This window comes from Dendropsophus ebraccatus, chromosome 1, assembly GCF_027789765.1.
Source record: "Dendropsophus ebraccatus isolate aDenEbr1 chromosome 1, aDenEbr1.pat, whole genome shotgun sequence".
NCBI classification, from domain to species: domain Eukaryota; kingdom Metazoa; phylum Chordata; class Amphibia; order Anura; family Hylidae; genus Dendropsophus; species Dendropsophus ebraccatus.
The window spans coordinates 208,100,482-208,119,295 of record NC_091454.1 but is presented as its reverse complement, the minus strand read 5'-3'; the positions used below and the strand labels follow the sequence as shown (position 1 = coordinate 208,119,295).

At 44.4% G+C, this 18,814-nt stretch overlaps 2 protein-coding genes across 4 annotated transcripts in view; one reads left to right on the top strand and one right to left on the bottom strand.

Annotated features, from left to right (window-relative positions):
• Nucleotides 1-18,814, top strand: part of PGLS (6-phosphogluconolactonase) — a 36,344-nt gene that overhangs the window by 3,720 nt on the left and 13,810 nt on the right. The window contains exon 1 of one of the 3 annotated variants that reach the window (XM_069946074.1): nucleotides 15,346-15,369. The exons of 1 other annotated variant lie outside the window; for it this stretch is intronic. The gene's annotated coding sequence lies outside the window, so the exon portion shown is untranslated. Of the gene's footprint in view, nucleotides 1-15,345; nucleotides 15,370-15,444; nucleotides 15,526-18,814 lie in introns of those variants that run through there. One more of the 3 variants, XM_069946066.1, reaches the window with a different exon arrangement.
• NXNL1 (nucleoredoxin like 1) lies at nucleotides 454-15,277 on the bottom strand. Its single transcript, XM_069950630.1, has 3 exons — nucleotides 15,217-15,277; nucleotides 3,908-4,259; nucleotides 454-790 (listed from the first exon to the last, which is right to left on the bottom strand). Exons 1-3 carry the CDS (start codon nucleotides 15,224-15,226, stop codon nucleotides 454-456), a joined length of 699 nt encoding a protein of 232 aa, XP_069806731.1. The 5' UTR covers nucleotides 15,227-15,277.

Genomic DNA, 18,814 nt, shown 5'->3' with positions numbered 1-18,814 from the left:
AGCCGTTCCTGATTCCCTCTATCTGTGGTTCCTGCCTGTGACTGCTATTCCAGTTCCAGCTGTGAGTCCTGCTGTGTCCCAGCCCGCCTCCCTACCAGTCTCCAGCTGCAACCATTGCCACTAGCAAGCCAAGCCAGGGGTAGGGACCTAGGGGGTCACCTGCCGCAGCTTAGCAAGGGACATTGGAGGACAAAGAGATTCCCAGAGACGTGAATGTATAAAAATCTATGAGTAATGTCTGATCAAAACCTTTCTGAATATGACTAAGGTTGAAACTTGGTTAGAATGTATCTTCCCATAAGGTTTAGGAAAAAAAATCTATAGAAGCACATTCTATATAAAACTTTTATTCATAGTATTAGCTAGAACATAAAGATTTTCTTAGTCAGTATTTATAGTGTCCAGTTCTGTGTCCACACTATTAGGCTACATAAACCTAATGATGAGTTCTGCTCAGAAGAAACCAGTTCCTCCTCCTCCTCCACCACCACCTCCTCCTCCATCATCATCGTCGTCCCTTTCCGGCCGCTCCTTCTTCTTCCTGGTGTCCTCCATCTTGTACTTTATTCTACGGATGGGGTCGCTGACGCTCCTTGAGGCGGTGGAGTCGGTAAATTCGGGAAGCATGAAGCTCCTGTCAATGATTTCCGAGACTTCCTGCCAATTCTGGAAGCATGGGGGTCCGAGGCGAGTCACCTCATCCACGGCATTGGCAGAGATGATTTGTCCAGAGGGCTTCAGGACCACAAGGACTGGGACTTCAGAAACTGAGAACTGTTCTTCCAGGTCCCTAAAACAGTATCATGTAAGAAACAAATGGAATCAAACCAAATCCTTCAGTAAGCCTTTATGTATCATTTATTATTTAAAGTGTCACACAGACGTTACTGGAAAAAGACCACTTTAGGTCGAAACGTTGTATTAGCACGTGATCACCAAATAAAATTTTGGATTATTCTACCTTGTGGACTTTGAACTCTTTTGGTATATCGGTTCATTGGTCTGGGATTGTGAACCTCTGGCATGCATCCAGACTTCCTACCAAGGTCTATGGGTGCTGCTGGTGTAGGTGTAAGTGTTCAGAGCCCTACAGGTCATTAGATAGAGCTGCATGAAGTGTGCGGCTGAGTGCTTCATTCTGCAATTTTTAGGTCTATGGGACCCATTTCCTGCAATGAAATAAAAAAAGGCAGCATGGCGAGGAGTGAAGCATTCAGCTGCATGCTTCTCCTGGTTCCAAAGACTGGTGTGGGTCTAAATGCCCAGACCTGAACCATTTGTGTTGGGAACTGCTGGGCTCCCTAAGCCCTGCAGTTTCCAATTTCCCTGCCCTGCCTAAGTGTTGCTGCAGAGTGCTATGCAGAGCAGGGCTCGGTTCCCCCCTATGCACTGCATATTTTTATATACAGTACAGGGGGAAAGAGTGGAGACTGCCCGACATGATTACTGTGGGTGGTCGGCAGCTATTGCTATCACCACTCACTGTGCTAGAACCACTAGTAACGCCAGCTATCACCACTCACTGTGCAGAGACTGCCGCACACAGCTGGTTAGCCTCCCCCGGGAACTGTATATAAGACAGTATACAGTAAGGGGGGGGGGGGGGTTTCTGTATAGCGTTTGAGCTTGACAAGGGTTTGGGAACTGCAGGGCTTAGACAGCCCTGCAGTTCCGGATACAAACATTGGTGGCAGCAGAGGGGCCATGCCACTTGTATTGCTGCCAGTCAACAGAAGTGCTTATGTAAGTAAAAAAAAACAAAAAACTATACATTCATTTTAATAAAGTTATATTACAAAGTAATATAACCTTATTAAAGCAATGTATTAGCAAAAATAAACATCTCCGGAGTACCCCTTTAGGTATATGATTATAATGGTCTTATATTCACAGCTGTATACTATACACATCCAGAATATAACTGTATAACACTGAGTTATCTGACTGTCTTTATAGCTAACCCAATAACATGAATGGGTAGTATGATCCTGTAATACTAAGCCTACAACATCCCATAAATCCTCTATAATTGCCATATCTGTAGAGCGTAATCCTGTGGCGGAATCCAGATTAGGCTGCGTTGGGGTGAGTAATGAGGCACCATGAGAGGATGATTATTCGGAGAGATGGCCGTAATCATATACAGTATGTCTCATGGTAGAGATGGAGGTCTTTATCCTGAGCATTACGGTAATATGTGACACCATTAGGATCCCATAGTAGAGATGGAGGTCTTTATCCTGAGCATTACGGTAATATGTGACACCATTAGGATCCCATAGTAGAGATGGAGGTCTTTATCCTGAGCATTACGGTAATATGTGACAACATTAGGATCCCATAGTAGAGATGGAGGTCTTTATCCTGAGCATTACGGTAATATGTGACACCATTAGGATCCTAGAGTAGAGGTAGAAGTCTTTATCCTGAGCATTACGGTAATAAGTGACACCATTGATGATGATGCTTTATACTATACGCTATGTATGTGCGGTGATCGTGTCTGGACAGTTCTGCAGTGAGTCACTGCCTGACGGCTCACAACTCAAATAGATTATTGTGCAATGTCATCATGTGTTCTATTTAAAGGGGGTGTTCATCATTTATAAAGTGATGGCATATTGCTGGGTCGCTTTGGGACCTGTGGGACATCGACAATATAGAGACTTGTAGCTTTCATTGTTTTTCCCTGCAAGCACTGAAGCCCCATTCCATTCATGTATATGGGACCATGCTGCAGTTTCCTGCACAGCCAGTGGTGTGGTTGTACAGGGGGTAACCTGTAGCTGATCTGCCCTATCTTTGGCTGGTGATCCAGATTTTGTGATAATATGAGACAATATAGAATAATTAAAAAAAGGGGGTACACCGGTGAAAAAAATAATCTGGTACCAGAAAGTAATACAGATTTGTAAATTGCTTCTAATTAAAAATCTGAAATCCAGTACTTATCAGCTGCTGCATGTCCCACAGGAAGTGGTGTATTCTTTCCAGTCTGACACAGTGCTCTCTGCTGCCACCTCTGTCTGTATCAGTAACTGTCCAGAGCAGCAGCAAATCCCCATGGAAAACCTCTCCTGCTCTGGACAGTTCCTGACACAGACAGAGGTGGCGGCAGAGAGCACTGTGTCAGACTTTAAAGAATACACCACTTTCTGCAGGCCATACAGCAGCTGATAAATACTGGAAGATAGACTTTTTTTTTTTAGAAGTAATTTACAAATCTATATAACTTTCTGACACCAGTTGATTTGTAGTACCCCTTTAAGGGAGAAAGTTGGGATACTCTTTCTTGTAAATTTTTGGAGTTTGGGGTTTATTAATGTTTTTGTAATGTTTTGTTTTTGTTTCCTTTTGGATTTATAGATTCAAATCTTTAGTGTTGGGTTCTATGGAGGGGGTGGCAAGGTTTGGTGGGCTTGCACAAGAATAGAGGGGGGATTTGTAATGTGGTATGAACCTGAGATGCATCTACAGAGGCAGTAAAGGATCATAGATTATTATCGATGCTGCAAGCTGGTGCACGGACCCATTAATGTATGTACAGGGCCACGGGGGCTGACATTTAGATACTATTTACAAGACAATAGCAGGTCCCTATGGAATGGCCTTTTTAAAGGTCACAGAGCACAGTGAGTAATGTTGTACATTAATCTCAAGGGCACAGAGTCTGTCTATTGCCGTCTATATCCATGAGTCTTGCTCTAAAGCTCTCTAAAATCTCTAAATGCTGTAAAAAAAACAGCCCCAGCAATATGCCGCCATAACATAAATTTTTACATAAATAGTCCTGGCTAAATAATTTTTCCTTGATTACTGCACCTGTGTATATTTATGTAGAAAAAAAAATTCTACCCAAATTCTGAACATTGTAAGAATAAAAAGTAAACTAAACTCCAAAATTAACCTTCTAAACTCTTCATCCTCATAGGGGACCACCAACCACCGTTTCGGCATGTCCTTTATGAAGCTGTCATGCTCCTCCTCACTGCGGTCTCGGGACACATAAACCAGTGCAAGCTGAGAGGATCGGTTCACGTAGAACTCATCAGTCAATTTGGTAAAAAAATCCTTTAAGAGCGGTGCAAACTCCTGACAGCGTGAACTTCCTGACTCGGCAAAGTACAATAGTAGAACGCGGTTTTCCAGTCTCTCCCAAATCTCTTTTTCTGTGTCCAACTCGTCCTGATCGCGGTTGTTTTTTAGCAACACTTTGCCTAGAAATAATTCCGCCATGTTTTCTTGACCAAGGTCAACCCCTGTAAGGAAAAAGACACTTTAATGTTTCTGGTGGTTCCTACAAAACCAATAGTTTAGCCATATAGCAAATCCCAGAGAGGCTACCAGTAGCCATAACATGTGCTGCAGTGAGCCATAATGCTCACTGCAGCACACTTCTCTCGGGTCTATCTCGGGTTCACAGTGGGTTGCAGGAGTGAGACCTAATGCGATCAGTAACTTTTGACATGTCATGTCAGAAAGGTTAAAGGGGTTATCCAGCGCTACGAAAACATGGCCACTTTTCCCCTTCTCTTGTCTCCAGATTGGGTGGGGTTTCAAACGCAGTTCCATTGAAGTAAATGGACCTTAATTGCAAACCGCACCTGAATTGGAGACAAGAGAGAGGGAAAAGAGGCCATGTTTTTGTGGCTCTGGATAATCCCTTTAATGCACTTCTCTTTGAAATCAATAAAACTAAGGGACGTCGCAAGTCCTCCAAAACAGCAGATGTTCTTTGTAGTCACTGGTAATTGTAAGAACTTACAAGTATTGACACATTAAAGGGGCCGTGGTGCTTGTTTAAGGTGCCATAAATTGAACGCCTGCTTATCTAATATTGACGGCCTATCTCAAGGATAGCTCATTCGTTTTTAAAGGTTAGAAATCTTTTATTGAAGGATACTTCCTATAGACACACTGGGGGAGATCTATCAAACATGGTGTAAAGTGAAACTGGCTCAGTTGCCCCTAGCAACCAATCAGATTCCGCTTTTCATTCCTCACAGACTCTTTGGAAAATAAAAGGTGGAATCTGATTGGTTGCTAGGGGAAACAGTTCTTAATGGAAAACTTCTTTTTAATTGCTCTTTTGGGAATTCTGAGAAGGTAATGGCAGCCAAGAGATGAAGATCCTGAATATAGGACCCCCCCACCATTCACTTCCCAGAATTCCTAAAAGACCGATTGAAAATGAGTTTTCTACACCAGACAACAGATCAAGTCCCGAACCTATAGAGAATCGCCAGTAATTTGGATTCCTTTATAATGATACAGGGTTAATGAATCAGATTAGATGTTAATTACTTAATATTCTACTAACTATGAGCGCCTCCTGCCTCCTATTGTAAAGCTGTTAACGTCTAATTCCCGTAATGACTTCATTAGTTTGTTAATCCAAAAAGTCTTCAATCCACTTTCGGTGTTGGCAATTACCTAAATATCTAATTATACGCAATGAGGTAAAAAAAGAAATTCAATATAGACCAGTTACATTCTATTACAAGACTCGCTGGGACATGGCTGGACATAAGATATATATATATATATATATATATATATAAAGCTAAACCTAAAATGTAAAAACTAACCACCTAATCACTGGATATCTAGTATACAGCTAATCTATTCTTACAATACCCTGATTCTGCTCTGTCTTTCAAACCAAACATTTCAGCCCTTACCATCCTCTGCCACCTCCACCTTTAAAACATACATAAAATCTGCTTTTTCTTTAACCTTGACTCCTCATCATGTCCTTATCCCCCCAGCATGGACCACTGCAACATCCTCCTCCGTGGTCTTCCATCTAATATCCTTCCCTCTAATCCGCCCACTTCTCCCCTTGTTCCTCTTCTGCTTCTCCTCTCTACCAATCCCTTCTCTATATACCCATTGCCCAAAGAATCCAGTTCAAAATATTACCAATGACTTAAAGCCCTATTACATGAAGCGATTATCGTCCGTATTCTGCCGATATCCGCTGTTACAACCGATAATCTCTACGTGTAATAGAAGACAATAATCACAATGTCGGCTGATCATTGTCTTTCGACATGTTAAAAGAACAACGACCCACCATTCTCTCCTATGGGCTCCCTAGGCGATCTTTAAATCCCCCGCAACCCCCCCCCCCGCACTTTCCTGCTCCCTGACGATGTTCTCTTGCTCCCTCTCATGGCCTCGTGTAATAGGGGATTTACAAAGATGTCCAGGAGATGAGCGAACCTCGAGCAGGCTCCAGTTCATCCAAACCTGAGAATACAGCATTTGATTTCCAGTGGCCGAATAAGTTTTGTGCAGCCCTGAAAAAGATGGATACAGCCATAGGCCATATCAAGGTTTTCCAGGACTCCCTAGGGCTGCATCCAACTTCTTCAGCCTTTGCTACTCTCCATACATAATCTCCGATCCTAACAACATCTTCTGTGCTCTCCTTTTGTCCAACCTTCTCCAATATACGGCAAGACATATGGTGGAGCGTGCTGTGGGATCTGCGGCGGATGACATGCTGTAGTCCAGTGTTGATGGACCACGAGGGTATTAGGTGAGTAGTGGGAGGTGGGGTCGCCACCTTACTTTTGGGGGATTCCTTAGTTAAAGGGGGATGTCTTACTTTAGGCTAGTTGGTAGGATAGTGGGGTGTCTTATTTTAGGAGGATGTCCTGTTTTTGAAGTAGGAACATAACTTTCTGTATTTTTGACCCTCTTCTGGTTTTGCTTAAAAATACTGACCAAAATACTATGTGTGAATAGAGTCTATGGAACCTTGGAAACCCTCTTTACAGGAGATATCCGTAGAGCAGAAAAGGTTCTACTTCTTCTGCTCTCCGGCACTATACTTCCTCCCTCTGACCGTCTTCCACAGATGAGAGAGGTTGGATGCTGGTGTTACGGGCATTGTGTACTGGCAAAGCCACGCCCGCACACAATGTCCAATAGCTACCCGATGTCACTGCGACTTCGATAACATCAGGCTGCTATTGATCATTGATTGCCATTGATCCCTGCTCCCACACCTTCTCATCTGCAGAAATTGGGAGGGAGAGAGGGAGGGAGGGAGGAAGTGGAGCGCTGGAGAGCAGAAGAGGGAACATCTTTTCTTTTCTCCAGATAAACCCTTTAATATTGATTTACAGATGTAACAATAGTTTTTCTCTGATTTCAGGATAACTAGTCCTTTGACTTTTCCATTTTGGTCTAACTTCCATCAAAATACAAACTGTTTCACAAAAAAATAAATCTCTGCATTTTATTAAAGAAGCAGTGCATGTTTTTTATTTCCTTCCCTGTTGCAGGCTGATATGTACACTTCCTATTGATGATCGGTTTCCAGGAGCACAGCTTCATTCAGATGGTATGACGCCACCCGGGTCCGGCTGATGCCCATGTGACCTCTTCTCATTAGCTGCGAGACAGCCAGCGGCTGGAAGTCAGACTCTTCAATGCATGACAGCGCTCTCATAGAGATGCATTGGAGACCCTAACTTCTGGTCTTTTAAATCAATGGGTAAAGAAGAGGGTCAGAAGAGCCATGAATGAAGCCATGCTGCTGGAAACCGATTGTCGATGGTAAGTAGGGGACGAAATAAAAAAAATTGTGCACTGCTTCTTTAATTGGATGTGTTAAAATGAGAACTGTGATTTTTTTTTTTAACTCTTAATTTGTATGAAATTAAACATACCATAGCCAATAGCTTGTCAACTATTGATAAGAGGAATACTATTGAATAACATCTTAAAAACTTTAAAATAATTAGATGTATTTCTTAGTTTTTGGGTTTACAATGTTGATAACTATATTAATCTCATTTTGTAGAATTACTATTTAAGGCTATGTTCACACTACGTAAAATAACGGCCGTTGTCCGCGCCGCAAAACTACGGCCGTTGTTTTGAGGTTCCCTATAATGATTGCAATGCAATGTAACTACGGCCATTGAATTCACACTACGTATCAGATAACGGCCGTTGTTTATACGGCCCCGTGAAAAATGAACATGTCAATTATTTCCGGCTGGTAATACTGCAACAACGGGCGTGGATTTCAATGCGGCCGCGAACGTAAAACTTATATCTGCCGAATTAAACTTTATTTTGATGTAAAACATTTTCTGAGTTGTTTCTTGGGCTGGGCGCAGTATTTAAAGTAAATGACCTGTTTCATCCATTTATAAACATGCTAGGAATCAAAATTAAACAACAGCCGTAGTTTCACGACTAGCCCGTAAGATCTTAAATCTACAGCCGTAGTTTTGGTCGCAAAAGTCCGTCCGGTGAAAACAACGGCCATTATTTTACGTAGTGTGAACAGGTTTATATAAAGAATGTTCTAAATAACCAATTTCTTAAAATAACTTCGATTTTTTTGGTTATTTTTTAAAATTTTCTCTCACTAACTGTAAATTAAATAATTACAATTCATATTCATAAAGAAATACTAGAAATATAGGACTATAAGTATAATATAATATAAATAATATATTTTTTTATCGTAATATTTTTCAGTAAATAAAGGTAATATTAAAATTTAATTCACTAAATGATTATTTGTTTTAATCTATAATTCTGTATACAATGTTTAAACCTTGCAGCTATTTATAGTCATGGTCATATACTGTATATATGAGGGTTTTTTTCTATTAACCTTAAATTGAGTTTTTTTCTATAAATCTTACATTTAAATCATATTTAAATTTCTGTAAAAACACATAAAAAATTAAATGTACTAATTTTGATTCCTCCTAGCAATCCTTTATACAAGGGTCTACATCCTCCATGAAATCCATGACCATTGAGACGACTTACAGTATTCCTATATCGGCAATAAGATTCTTAGCCATCTAAATCATTCCGAGCTCATGTTATACCCTATAAAGTTTACAGCTGACATTAAAGTTTACAGCTTTGCCCAGATGTTACCAACCTTCTATAGAAGAGTAGGAGACACCACTGGTCCATTAGAAAGCATGTACAATCTGCCCTATGGGACTTTTACATGCGAGATCAATAAACAGTGAAAGGGATTAAGGATGACGTCCTATAAATAGAGCAGATCTGATGCAAAGGATCCTGGGAGTATAATCAGCTTATATAAAGGGCTAAGTATAGATCACCTGTTAGAGTTTGTGGAATTTTTATAATGTCAAGTTTGGCTATTTATTTTATATATTGTATATATTATATTAGTGTCATATTTTTTTTTTTATTTTTTTTTTGTTTGAAAGTGTAACAGATGATATGCAAATCAAAGATGTGGTACTGCTAAGAACCCAGTGATCATCTGCGATCTGAGGAAGAATATGTCAGACAGGGCTCAATTCCACTTCGTCAAAATGAAGTATTACACAGTTTTTCTTTGATTCAATATTCTGTCTGTATACTGCTCCAGGTGCCCTTTTGCTGCTGGCAGGGGCATAACTACCACCATAGCAGCTATAGCGACTGCTATGGGGGCCGCCACATCAGGGGGCCTAGTGACCCGCTCCTGCATTACACTGGGCCCCTGAGACATCCTCATTTGCAGCACCAGCACCCTTCAGGATTCTGCATATATTCCATTCCCTGCTCATGCTTCTGACGAGCACTTGCAGCTAAATGTTAAAGGAAAAGTCTGGTGTCTGACATATTTTTTTAAAGAGAAGGTGGCTGAAGATAACAACATGCCCCTACCTCCCTGGCTCCAGCGATGTCCCCAGCTCCAGTCCCCCGGCTGCTTCCTGTTCTGAGTGGGGACCTGGGTCGTGATGTGTCAACCCCGCTTAGCCAGTCAACTGGTCCCCATTAAGACCAGGGAGCGGCCAGGGCACCAGGGTCTGGAGTGGGGGACAGAGGACCCCAATGCTGGAGCTGGGGAATTAGGTGCATGTTGGTATGTTCAGCCACCTCCTCCCTCAATCTTTAAAAAAAAAATATGTCTGACTTCTACTTTCGGGTGGGCTCACATGTAACGGATCCGCAGCGGGTTTCACGCTGCGAATTCTCAGCGAGACCTGCTGCGGATCCCTGCCCTGTACACCCTATGGGCAGACAAACTCGCAGCAGGATGGATATCCCGCTGTGAGTTTGTCAGCAGCCCGCCCCGTTAACCCCCTGCCGCCTGAGCCTATACATCACCTGGTCCCCGCTTCGGCTTGCTTTGGGGGTTCCCAGCATATAGTGCACTGATTGGCTGAGCGGGACGTGAAGAACCGGGAGCCCCGAAGCAAGCATGGACTTCCTGCTGCGAGTTTGTCTGCCCATAGGGTGTACAGGGCAGGGATTCGCAGCAAGTCGCGCTGCGAATTTGCAGCTACAAACCCGCTGTGGATCCGTTTTATGTGAACCCACCCTTAAAGAATATGATTACACTTGATCGGTTTGTGGTCAGTGTAAAGGATTACGATATGTGTGGATACTTCACAATAAATAGATAGATAGACGTATATTGTGTATGTGCTATAGAGACAGGATTGTAAAGGGGGAAGTGTACTGTATATGTGCATATATGTATACACAGATGGAATGTGCACTGTCCTTTTCACCTTCCAATTAATGACCCCCAGCATTTGTCCTGTTCTCTCCAGCTTTATACAGGAGACAGGACAAGACAGGAGATTCCAGTAGGACAATAGTTAGTTTCGGCCAGGTGGCCTGGAACTTGCCCACTCCACATTCCTGCAGCACAAGATGGAACTGGGTCCTGAAACAGGGGCGTAACTACCACTATAGCAGCCATAGCGGCTGCTATGGGGCCCGCCGCATCAGGGGGCCCAATGGCCTGCTCCTGCAATACACTGGGCCCCCTGAGCCGTCATCATTTGCAGCAGCGGGTGGCCCTGCTGGTCTCCTGGGTTTTGCAAATGTCCCTTTAACTGCAAGCACTCCTGACCAGAGCTAGCAGTTATGTAGTTATGACTTCACTTGACCGTTTAGTGGTCAGTCGGGGGGGGGGGGGGGGGGGGGTGGCAAACAAAAGTCCTGACTTCCATGTCAGATGGTTCACGCACTAACTACCTGTAACCAGAGTACGTTAGGCACCCCTAGGTGAAGTCCTGCCACTAGGGTTTTCTTTCTCTTCATATTTTCTCTTGCCACCTGTGCCTTGAGCGTGGGAAATACACATCTGCCTGGACCGGATGACATCACTGTTGTCGGGCAGATTGCTGGGCCGGAACGTCAGCCTCTGCGCTCCGCCTCCTCCCAGGTCCTCAAGACCACGCCAGGGCTCAGCAAGATGGCGTCCTGCAGGGAGTGCGTACCTGCCTCTGCTGTACCAGTGCCACCGGAACCTCCCGCATCTGACACCAGCATCTCACCGGGACCTGGCAGTTCCCGCTCCTCTGATTTTGCCTCCTCCGCAGGAGGGTCCGCATCACCGGAGGCCGCCGCGATTGTAGGTGGACTGACTCCATTGTTTTCTGTCCCCGGCCCTAAGGGGGAGAACTCGGCCAAAGACTCCATATCTGCGGGCTTGTGGCGGGCCTCACGGGCGTGAGTCGCCGCCCCTTCCACAATGGGTGTTCGGGCGTGAGCCAAAGATCCTGCCGCTGATAGAGGAGATTCAGCAGGCCCACTCAGCCCTGCCGCTTGCCGTTAGAGCTGCAACCGCCATGCCCACCGCTGTTCCCGCAGCTCCCACTACATCGGGGCAGACCACAGCAGCTAACACTGCCTCTTCTACAGCCTTGGCTAAAGCTGCTGTTTCGACCACCACAGTCGCTTACCATGTGGCTCCCATTATTTCCCCCATTACCACGGTCACCCCTAGCATCGTGGTCACCACTGCCTCCAGCGAAGCCTCCGCTTCTGGCCCTCCAAGTGTCCGCTACCCATGGCAGAAGAAGAAGCCTGCTGGGGGACCCTCTGCCTCCTATTAAGGCTCCCGCCTGGAGCTCAGCCCCTGTGGGTTATACTGTTCTGTTGTTTTTTTTGTTATTTGGTGTTCTGCTCTGTTCTGTTTTTATGCAACGTTTAAGCTCTGTACCTGGTCCTCCTGACCAAGCTCCTTGCCTTAACCAGCTATGTACTGATGGACACTCACATTGCCAAAAAGTTCTCTAGTGCCTGTCCCAGAGCCTTTACATGGACGATAGTCTTTATTGCCTAAAGAGACTCTACCACAACAGAGACACTTACCCAGTTCTTCCTAAAGCACTTTTCAAGATTATGTGATTGTCAGAAGTTCACTATTGCACTCTATTATTACACTTCAGTGGTCAAAAGGTTATTTTTATATCAGAGTCATATCTATATATATATATTCCCTACCTCTGAGTAAGCAGAAAAGTCATGTGTATATTTTCATGTCAGAGTCAGACAGTTTCCTCCTCCTCTGAGTAAGAAGTCAGTATATATCTATAGCCTCAGAGAAAGTCTGTTTTCTAAAGAGCATATTTTTCAAAGAGTGTATTTTGTCACAAGGGTATTCCATTTCCTTCATAGATTGTATTGTGGTGTTTTCAACTGGGAAGGTCATGGGAACCAGTTTGCCTCTAGAAGTCACAGTATTAGCTGAGCCAGTGTTCCTAAAGACCTCACAGTGTTCTTGTCTTCTATGTTTCCCTTCCTTGTGTCTCCATTGTTTGTTTGTACCTGTCTTGTCCCTACACACAATAGTTGCTACACATAGTCATACTTAACATTTACATTTGTTCATACATATTGCACCTTGGATACCTTTTCGTGTGTTTGGCCTATCGTGTAATTGAGTGTATGATTGACCGGTATGCATGGGCGCCCAAATGTATGCTTGCGTTTGTTATTTTATTCTTTTCTCTTTCAGGTGTCCAAGTCACTTCACACAGACACCCAAGGCAGTACACGGGTCTTCACAGTTTTCTTTCCAGTAGGGTAACGTATTTCATTGGAAACCTACTGTCTAAACTGACTGGAATTGAGGGTCGCCCGCCAGCAGTTAAGTAGTCCTGACTTCCATGACAGATGGTCCACGCGCTAACTACCTGTAACCAGAGTAGGCACCCCTAGGTGAAGTCCTGCCACTAGGGTTTTCTTTCTCTTCATATTTTTTCTTGCCACCTGTGCCTTGAGCGTGGGAAACACACATCTACATACTTACTCACACTCACATTCCTTCCTCTTGTCTTGTTGTCCTGGTTCTTTATGTTTCATTCAGCCACATCTACCTCAACTTGTGGTTCGCCGAGGTCGGCTCATTTCTAGTAGGGAGGTATGCAGTGTCCCAGAACAGCCCTCTTATGCTCACACTTTTAATATAACCAGTTCTGTTCTGGAAAGTTATGGTCCACTGCAAACTGCGGGTATTGTGTCACCCCCCTGCAGTGTTCAGGTCTGCTATTCCATTCATTTTCTTGTATGTATATTTTGGTATCAGTGCCTAATGGTATTATGTTGCCCCCCAGTGTTCAAGTATGGTACTTCTCATGTATATTTCACTGTATATGCCTAATGGTGTTATGATGCAATGGCTGGATGTCACGTGGCTGTGCCCTGTTGCCATGGTACCCCCAATGGTCATCAAGCTTTGGCTGGGGTTACCATGTGACTTCCTGTTCTACCCCAGTCTTGTCCTCCACCTTCAGGGAGACAAGTGTGTCTGTTCTTTCTCCCCTGTCAGGAGAGAGATACGCGTTCTCTGCTGCTCGAGCTCCACAAGAAGTGTTCCTGGCTGTGTGCTATTCTCAAGTTCTCAAGATTCTCATCTATTCTTCAGATCTGGGTGCCGTTCTACAGTCATTCCTCTCATCATCTTCTCTAATCATCAACTGCAAGTATTTTATTCAAGTCTCATTCCACCCAGCATCTCATCTTCAGTTTCACTACTACTCCCATCATTCAGCACGCTACTCTCACAGCCTATTGCAGCATCACCCATTACTCTGCTTTATTCAAGTTTGCTTTATTCCCGGTTGCATTTGGAGAGACTGTTGCTACTAGTTACCACCGTTACAATAAATATACAACTACCGTTGTTTCTGAACCTTGGCATTGGTGTGATAATTGGTGCCCTGACTAAGGACAATGAGGAATCGCATGCCCAGTATCCCCGCATGGTCAGGAGCCTGGTTTCCAGCTGTATCACCCTCGTGCCTTCACCGTGACAACACTATACCCTACAGCTGCCCCGGTTCCTGCCTGTTAGCACCATCTACACTGCGGAGTGGCCCCTAGGGGCCTGGGGCATCGCAACACCATCCTAACCTGGACAGAGGGAAAGAGACTACAACCACCATCAGACCCAGACTGCATCCGGCTAAGTATCATAGCCCAGGGATAAGATTGCATGTGTGTATGTATGCTGGGTAGCAGGGGTCTGTGTGTTGTTTTCCTAGGGGTCAGGTAATGTGTGTATGTTGGGTTATTGAACTGTAATCTATGGCGATTATATTTGTATTGTATCATATTGTTTTGTGCCCTGTAGATTATAATATGTCATTCTCACTGTGATTTGGAGAATATCAAGCTTGTTTAGTAAAGTTCTGTTTCTACATAGCGAGTGGTGAGTTTTCTGTACATAAGGTAAAGTGGGATGACCATTAACGGTGGGATAAATAATGTACATACATATATATATAGTATATTTGTGTAAGCAAAGGAGGGAAGGATATAAAGAGTAATTAAGACACATAGACCAATCCCAATATTCCTACAATATTACCCTTTTACAGTCAGTCATTAAAGGCCCATTGAAAAGTTTGCTATGGGGCCCAGCCCTTTCTAGTTACGCCCCTGGTGTCTGCCCTTCCTCTTCCACTTAGGTTGAGGAGCCTCAGACAATAACTAGGTTCAGACTATGCTTCAGGGGTCTGTCAGAGAGAAGCCATTGTATACTGCAGATAGCACCCCATGAGCACCCCATGCTTATTCTGGGAGGGTAGGAAACCTGTTGGCTGGAGTGTTCCATGACCCATGACCCACTTACATGAAAGGACTACAGAAACACACGTATAGGAATGATAGTTGGCTTTAATCATTGTCTATGTGCTATTTCCCCCTTCATGACTAGCGCAGTTGGGCGCCAACGCACGACGTGAGGCGTACAGTGACCATTGGCCGTCTTAGTCACATGACCTGTTGGATATTATAAACAGGTCTTTTTTTTTTTTTTTCTTTTTTTTTTATACCTAACAAGCTTTGATCATACTAAGAAACCTCAAAATTATTAGTCAATATATCACTCTATGCTAAAAAGGGGGAACTAAACTGTGTGGACATATAAAATAAATCTTGCAATCCTTCTATTTCCTGGGTGTAACCTACATAAGTGCATCTTGGCTTTCAGGCCATTTTAGAGCAATCATTGCAGGAGGTTATTATCCCTTGCCAGCACTTGCTCAACTTACACACAAGTACTTCCGCCCTCACCTGACGCTACTTCCGGTGGAGGCCAGCAAGGCTAAAAGCTATTACCAGGTGAGTGAGGAGAACTCTGGCTTCACCTCGCGTCATGTCCGCCCTTACTGAGGCTTCACAGGTAGGGCTGGGTGACGTCACTTCCGCCCTCTCACCTGCCAGTTCCCTTCTGTTTTTTTTCTTACTCTTGTCATTGTGCAGCTCAGTGTGCGCTCGGTACAGTATCCATTATTGCTCTGCTTTCAGTGGGAGGGTGGTTGTGCATGCTGCCGGCGGTCCCCGCTGCGACATTATGTATGCTGCGACAGAATGCCTGTGACAGTGTGTGTGTGGGTGTGGGTCATGCTGTTGCTGATGCTGCCGTGCTGGGCATTGTTCTAACCTCAGCTCCTCAGGCTGCATGGATGATGGCACAGGTGGAGCACTAATACAAGTGATAGCATGCCTTGCTGGGACTTGTAGTGCCACAGGAGCTGGAGCCTATTGTGTGCAGATGTGGGGGCACATGGTTAGTGATGAGAGCTGCTGCCATCATGGCATGTGCCCTGTGTGACGGTAATGACCTGTTGCACATGGCGCTGCGGCTTCTATCTCCACAATCCAGCATGGCATCGCAGTGACTGGTATGATTGGCACCTAGCTTATACCCAGCGTGCACAGTAGTCATGGCCGCCCCTGTATACCTGGGCATCACCTGTATACCTGTGGTCACGGAGGGCGGGGGGCACAGCGATGGGCACGGGACGTGTTATTGTACGTGTGGTTTGTGCTTTCAGTGTGTATTTTTTATTTTTTTAAATAATAATTGTATTTATATTGTGTGTATAAGTCCCCTATCTACCTGTTTATTTATCTATCTAGCAACCATGGACGGAGTTGCCCATGGCAACTATAAACAAGGTGATCTGGGCTGTGGTTGCTATGGGTAACGCCTCCATGTTGGAATAGGATGCTTCCTGCTGCTCTGTGTATGGAGACGCTTGTCCTTACCTCTATTGATACAAGGACGGGCTCATGTGGTGCCAAGGGAAGGGCCGGGTGTATCCAGGGCAGGGCTGAATACCTACACAAGCCTTAAAGGGATTATAAACATTTAGAAAAACTTAGCTATTTTTCCCAGGCACAGCGCCACTCTTGTCCTGAGTGGTACTGCGACTGCGTTCAAAGAATTGAATGGAGCTGAGTTGTAATACCACCCACAACCTGAGCACTAGGGCGGCGCTGTTTTTGGATGAAAGCAGATCTGGTTTTGTAATCCTGGATAAACCCTTTAAGTGAACTCTCCGGACTTATAGTTGTTCTTCTGCTGCGCGTGAGGACATGTCAGTGCAGATGTGACAGGATAAATCTTCCAGCTGTTGGGGAACTACAACCCCCACCATGCTATGACAGACACAGCGGCATGTCAGACCCTGTTGGGTGTTGTAGTTTCTTGATAAATTGAGGATAAGCTGTAGTGTGGGTCTCTGTGGCGTTCTTTGGGGAGTCATGACTGTCAGCTGACCACCACATAGGCTGGGTGTATATATATATAATATACTAGAAAATGTACCCGGCGCTGCCCGGGTATAAAGTGTCAGTGTGTTAATTAGATTTGTTCTAAGGTGCCCAGGAGGCCAAGCTAAAGGTATTGTTTCATCTGAGTTAATCAGTGGAATTAGTGTATACCTGTAGTGCATAGTTGGAGGGGTTCTGTATACCCACAATGTATAGTTTTTAGGGGTCTCGCATATCTGTAGTGCATAGTTGGGGGGGCTGTATACCTATAGTGTATAATTGAGGGAGGTCCTGTATACCTGCAGTGTACAGTTGGTGAAGGTCCTGTATACCTATACTGTATAGTTCGGGGGTCCTGTATACCTGTAGTATATAGTTGGTGCTGTATACCTGTAATGTATAGTTGGTGGAGGTCTTGTATACCTGTAGTTTATAGTTTGAGGGTCCTGGATACCTGTAGTGTATAATTGGTGGAGGTCTTGTATACCTGTAGTAAATAGTTTGAGGGTCCTGTATAACTATAGTATAGAGTTGGTGGAGGTCCTGTATACCTGTAGTGTATAGTTTGGGGTCCGATATACCTGTAGTATATAGCTGGTGGAGTTCCTGTATACCTATAGTATATTTGGGGTCCTGTATACTTGTAGTATAGAGTTGGTGAAGGTGCTGTATACCTGTATTATAGAGTTGGTGTAGGTCCTGTATACCTGTAGTGTATGGTTTTGAGGTCCTGTATACCTGTAGTGTATAGTTTGGGGTCCTATATACCTGTAGTATATAGTTGGTGGAGTTCCTGTATACCTGTAGTGTATAGTTTTGGGGTCCTGTATACCTGTAGTGTATAGTTTGGGGTCCTGTATACCTGTAGTATATAGTTGGTGGAGGTCCTGTATACCTGAAGTATATAGTTGGTGGAGGTCCTGTATACCTGTAGTATATAGTTTTGGGGTCCTGTATACCTGTAGTGTAAAGTTTGGGGTCCTGTATACCTGTAGTGTAAAGTTTGGGGTCCTGTATACCTGTAGTATATAGTTTTGTGGAGGTCCCGTGCACTTGTAGTGTATAGTTTTGGGGTCCTGTATACCTGCAGGGTTGTATTTACCCGTATGGCAGTGTTATTCAGTCACAGAGTGTCGGTATTGGTCATGTCTGGTATGGGGGTGTTATCCAGTCACAGTATGGCGGTATTGGTCAGGTCTGGTGTGGCGGTGTTATCCAGTCACGGTATGGCGGTATTGGTCAGGTCTGGTATAGCAGTGTTATCCAGTCACAGTATGGCAGTATCGGTCAGGTCTGATATAATGGTGTTATCCAGTCACAGTATGGTGGTATTGGTCAGGACTGGTGTGGCGGTGTTACCCAGTCACAGTTTGCCGGTATTGGTCAGGTCTGGTATGGCAGTGTTATCCAGTCACAGTATGGCGGTATTGGTCAGGTCTGGTATGACAGTGTTATCCAGCACAGTATGGCGGTATTGGTCAGGTCTGGTATGGCAGTGTTATCCAGTCACAGTATGGCGGTATTGGTCAGGTCTGGTATGGCAGTGTTATCCAGTCACAGTATGGCGGTATTGGTCAGGTCTTATATGACAGTGTTATCCAGTCACAGTATGGCGGTATTGGTCAGGTCTGGTATGACAGTGTTATCCAGTCACAGTATGGCGGTATTGGTCAGGTCTGGTGTGGCGGTGTTATCCAGTCACAGTATGGCGGTATTGGTCAGGTCTGGTGTGGCGGTGTTATCCAGTCACAGTATGGCGGTATTGGTCAGGTCTGGCAGTGTTATCCAGTCACAGTATGGCGGTATTGGTCAGGTCTGGTATGACAGTGTTATCCAGCACAGTATGGCGGTATTGGTCAGGTCTGGTGTAGCAGTGTTACCCAGTCACAGTTTGGTATATCTGTTGTGCCCTGTATATACATGTACTGTATGAATGGAGTAGGGGGTCCTGTATATACATGTACTGTATAGATGGAGTAGGGGGTCCTGTATATACATGTACTGTATA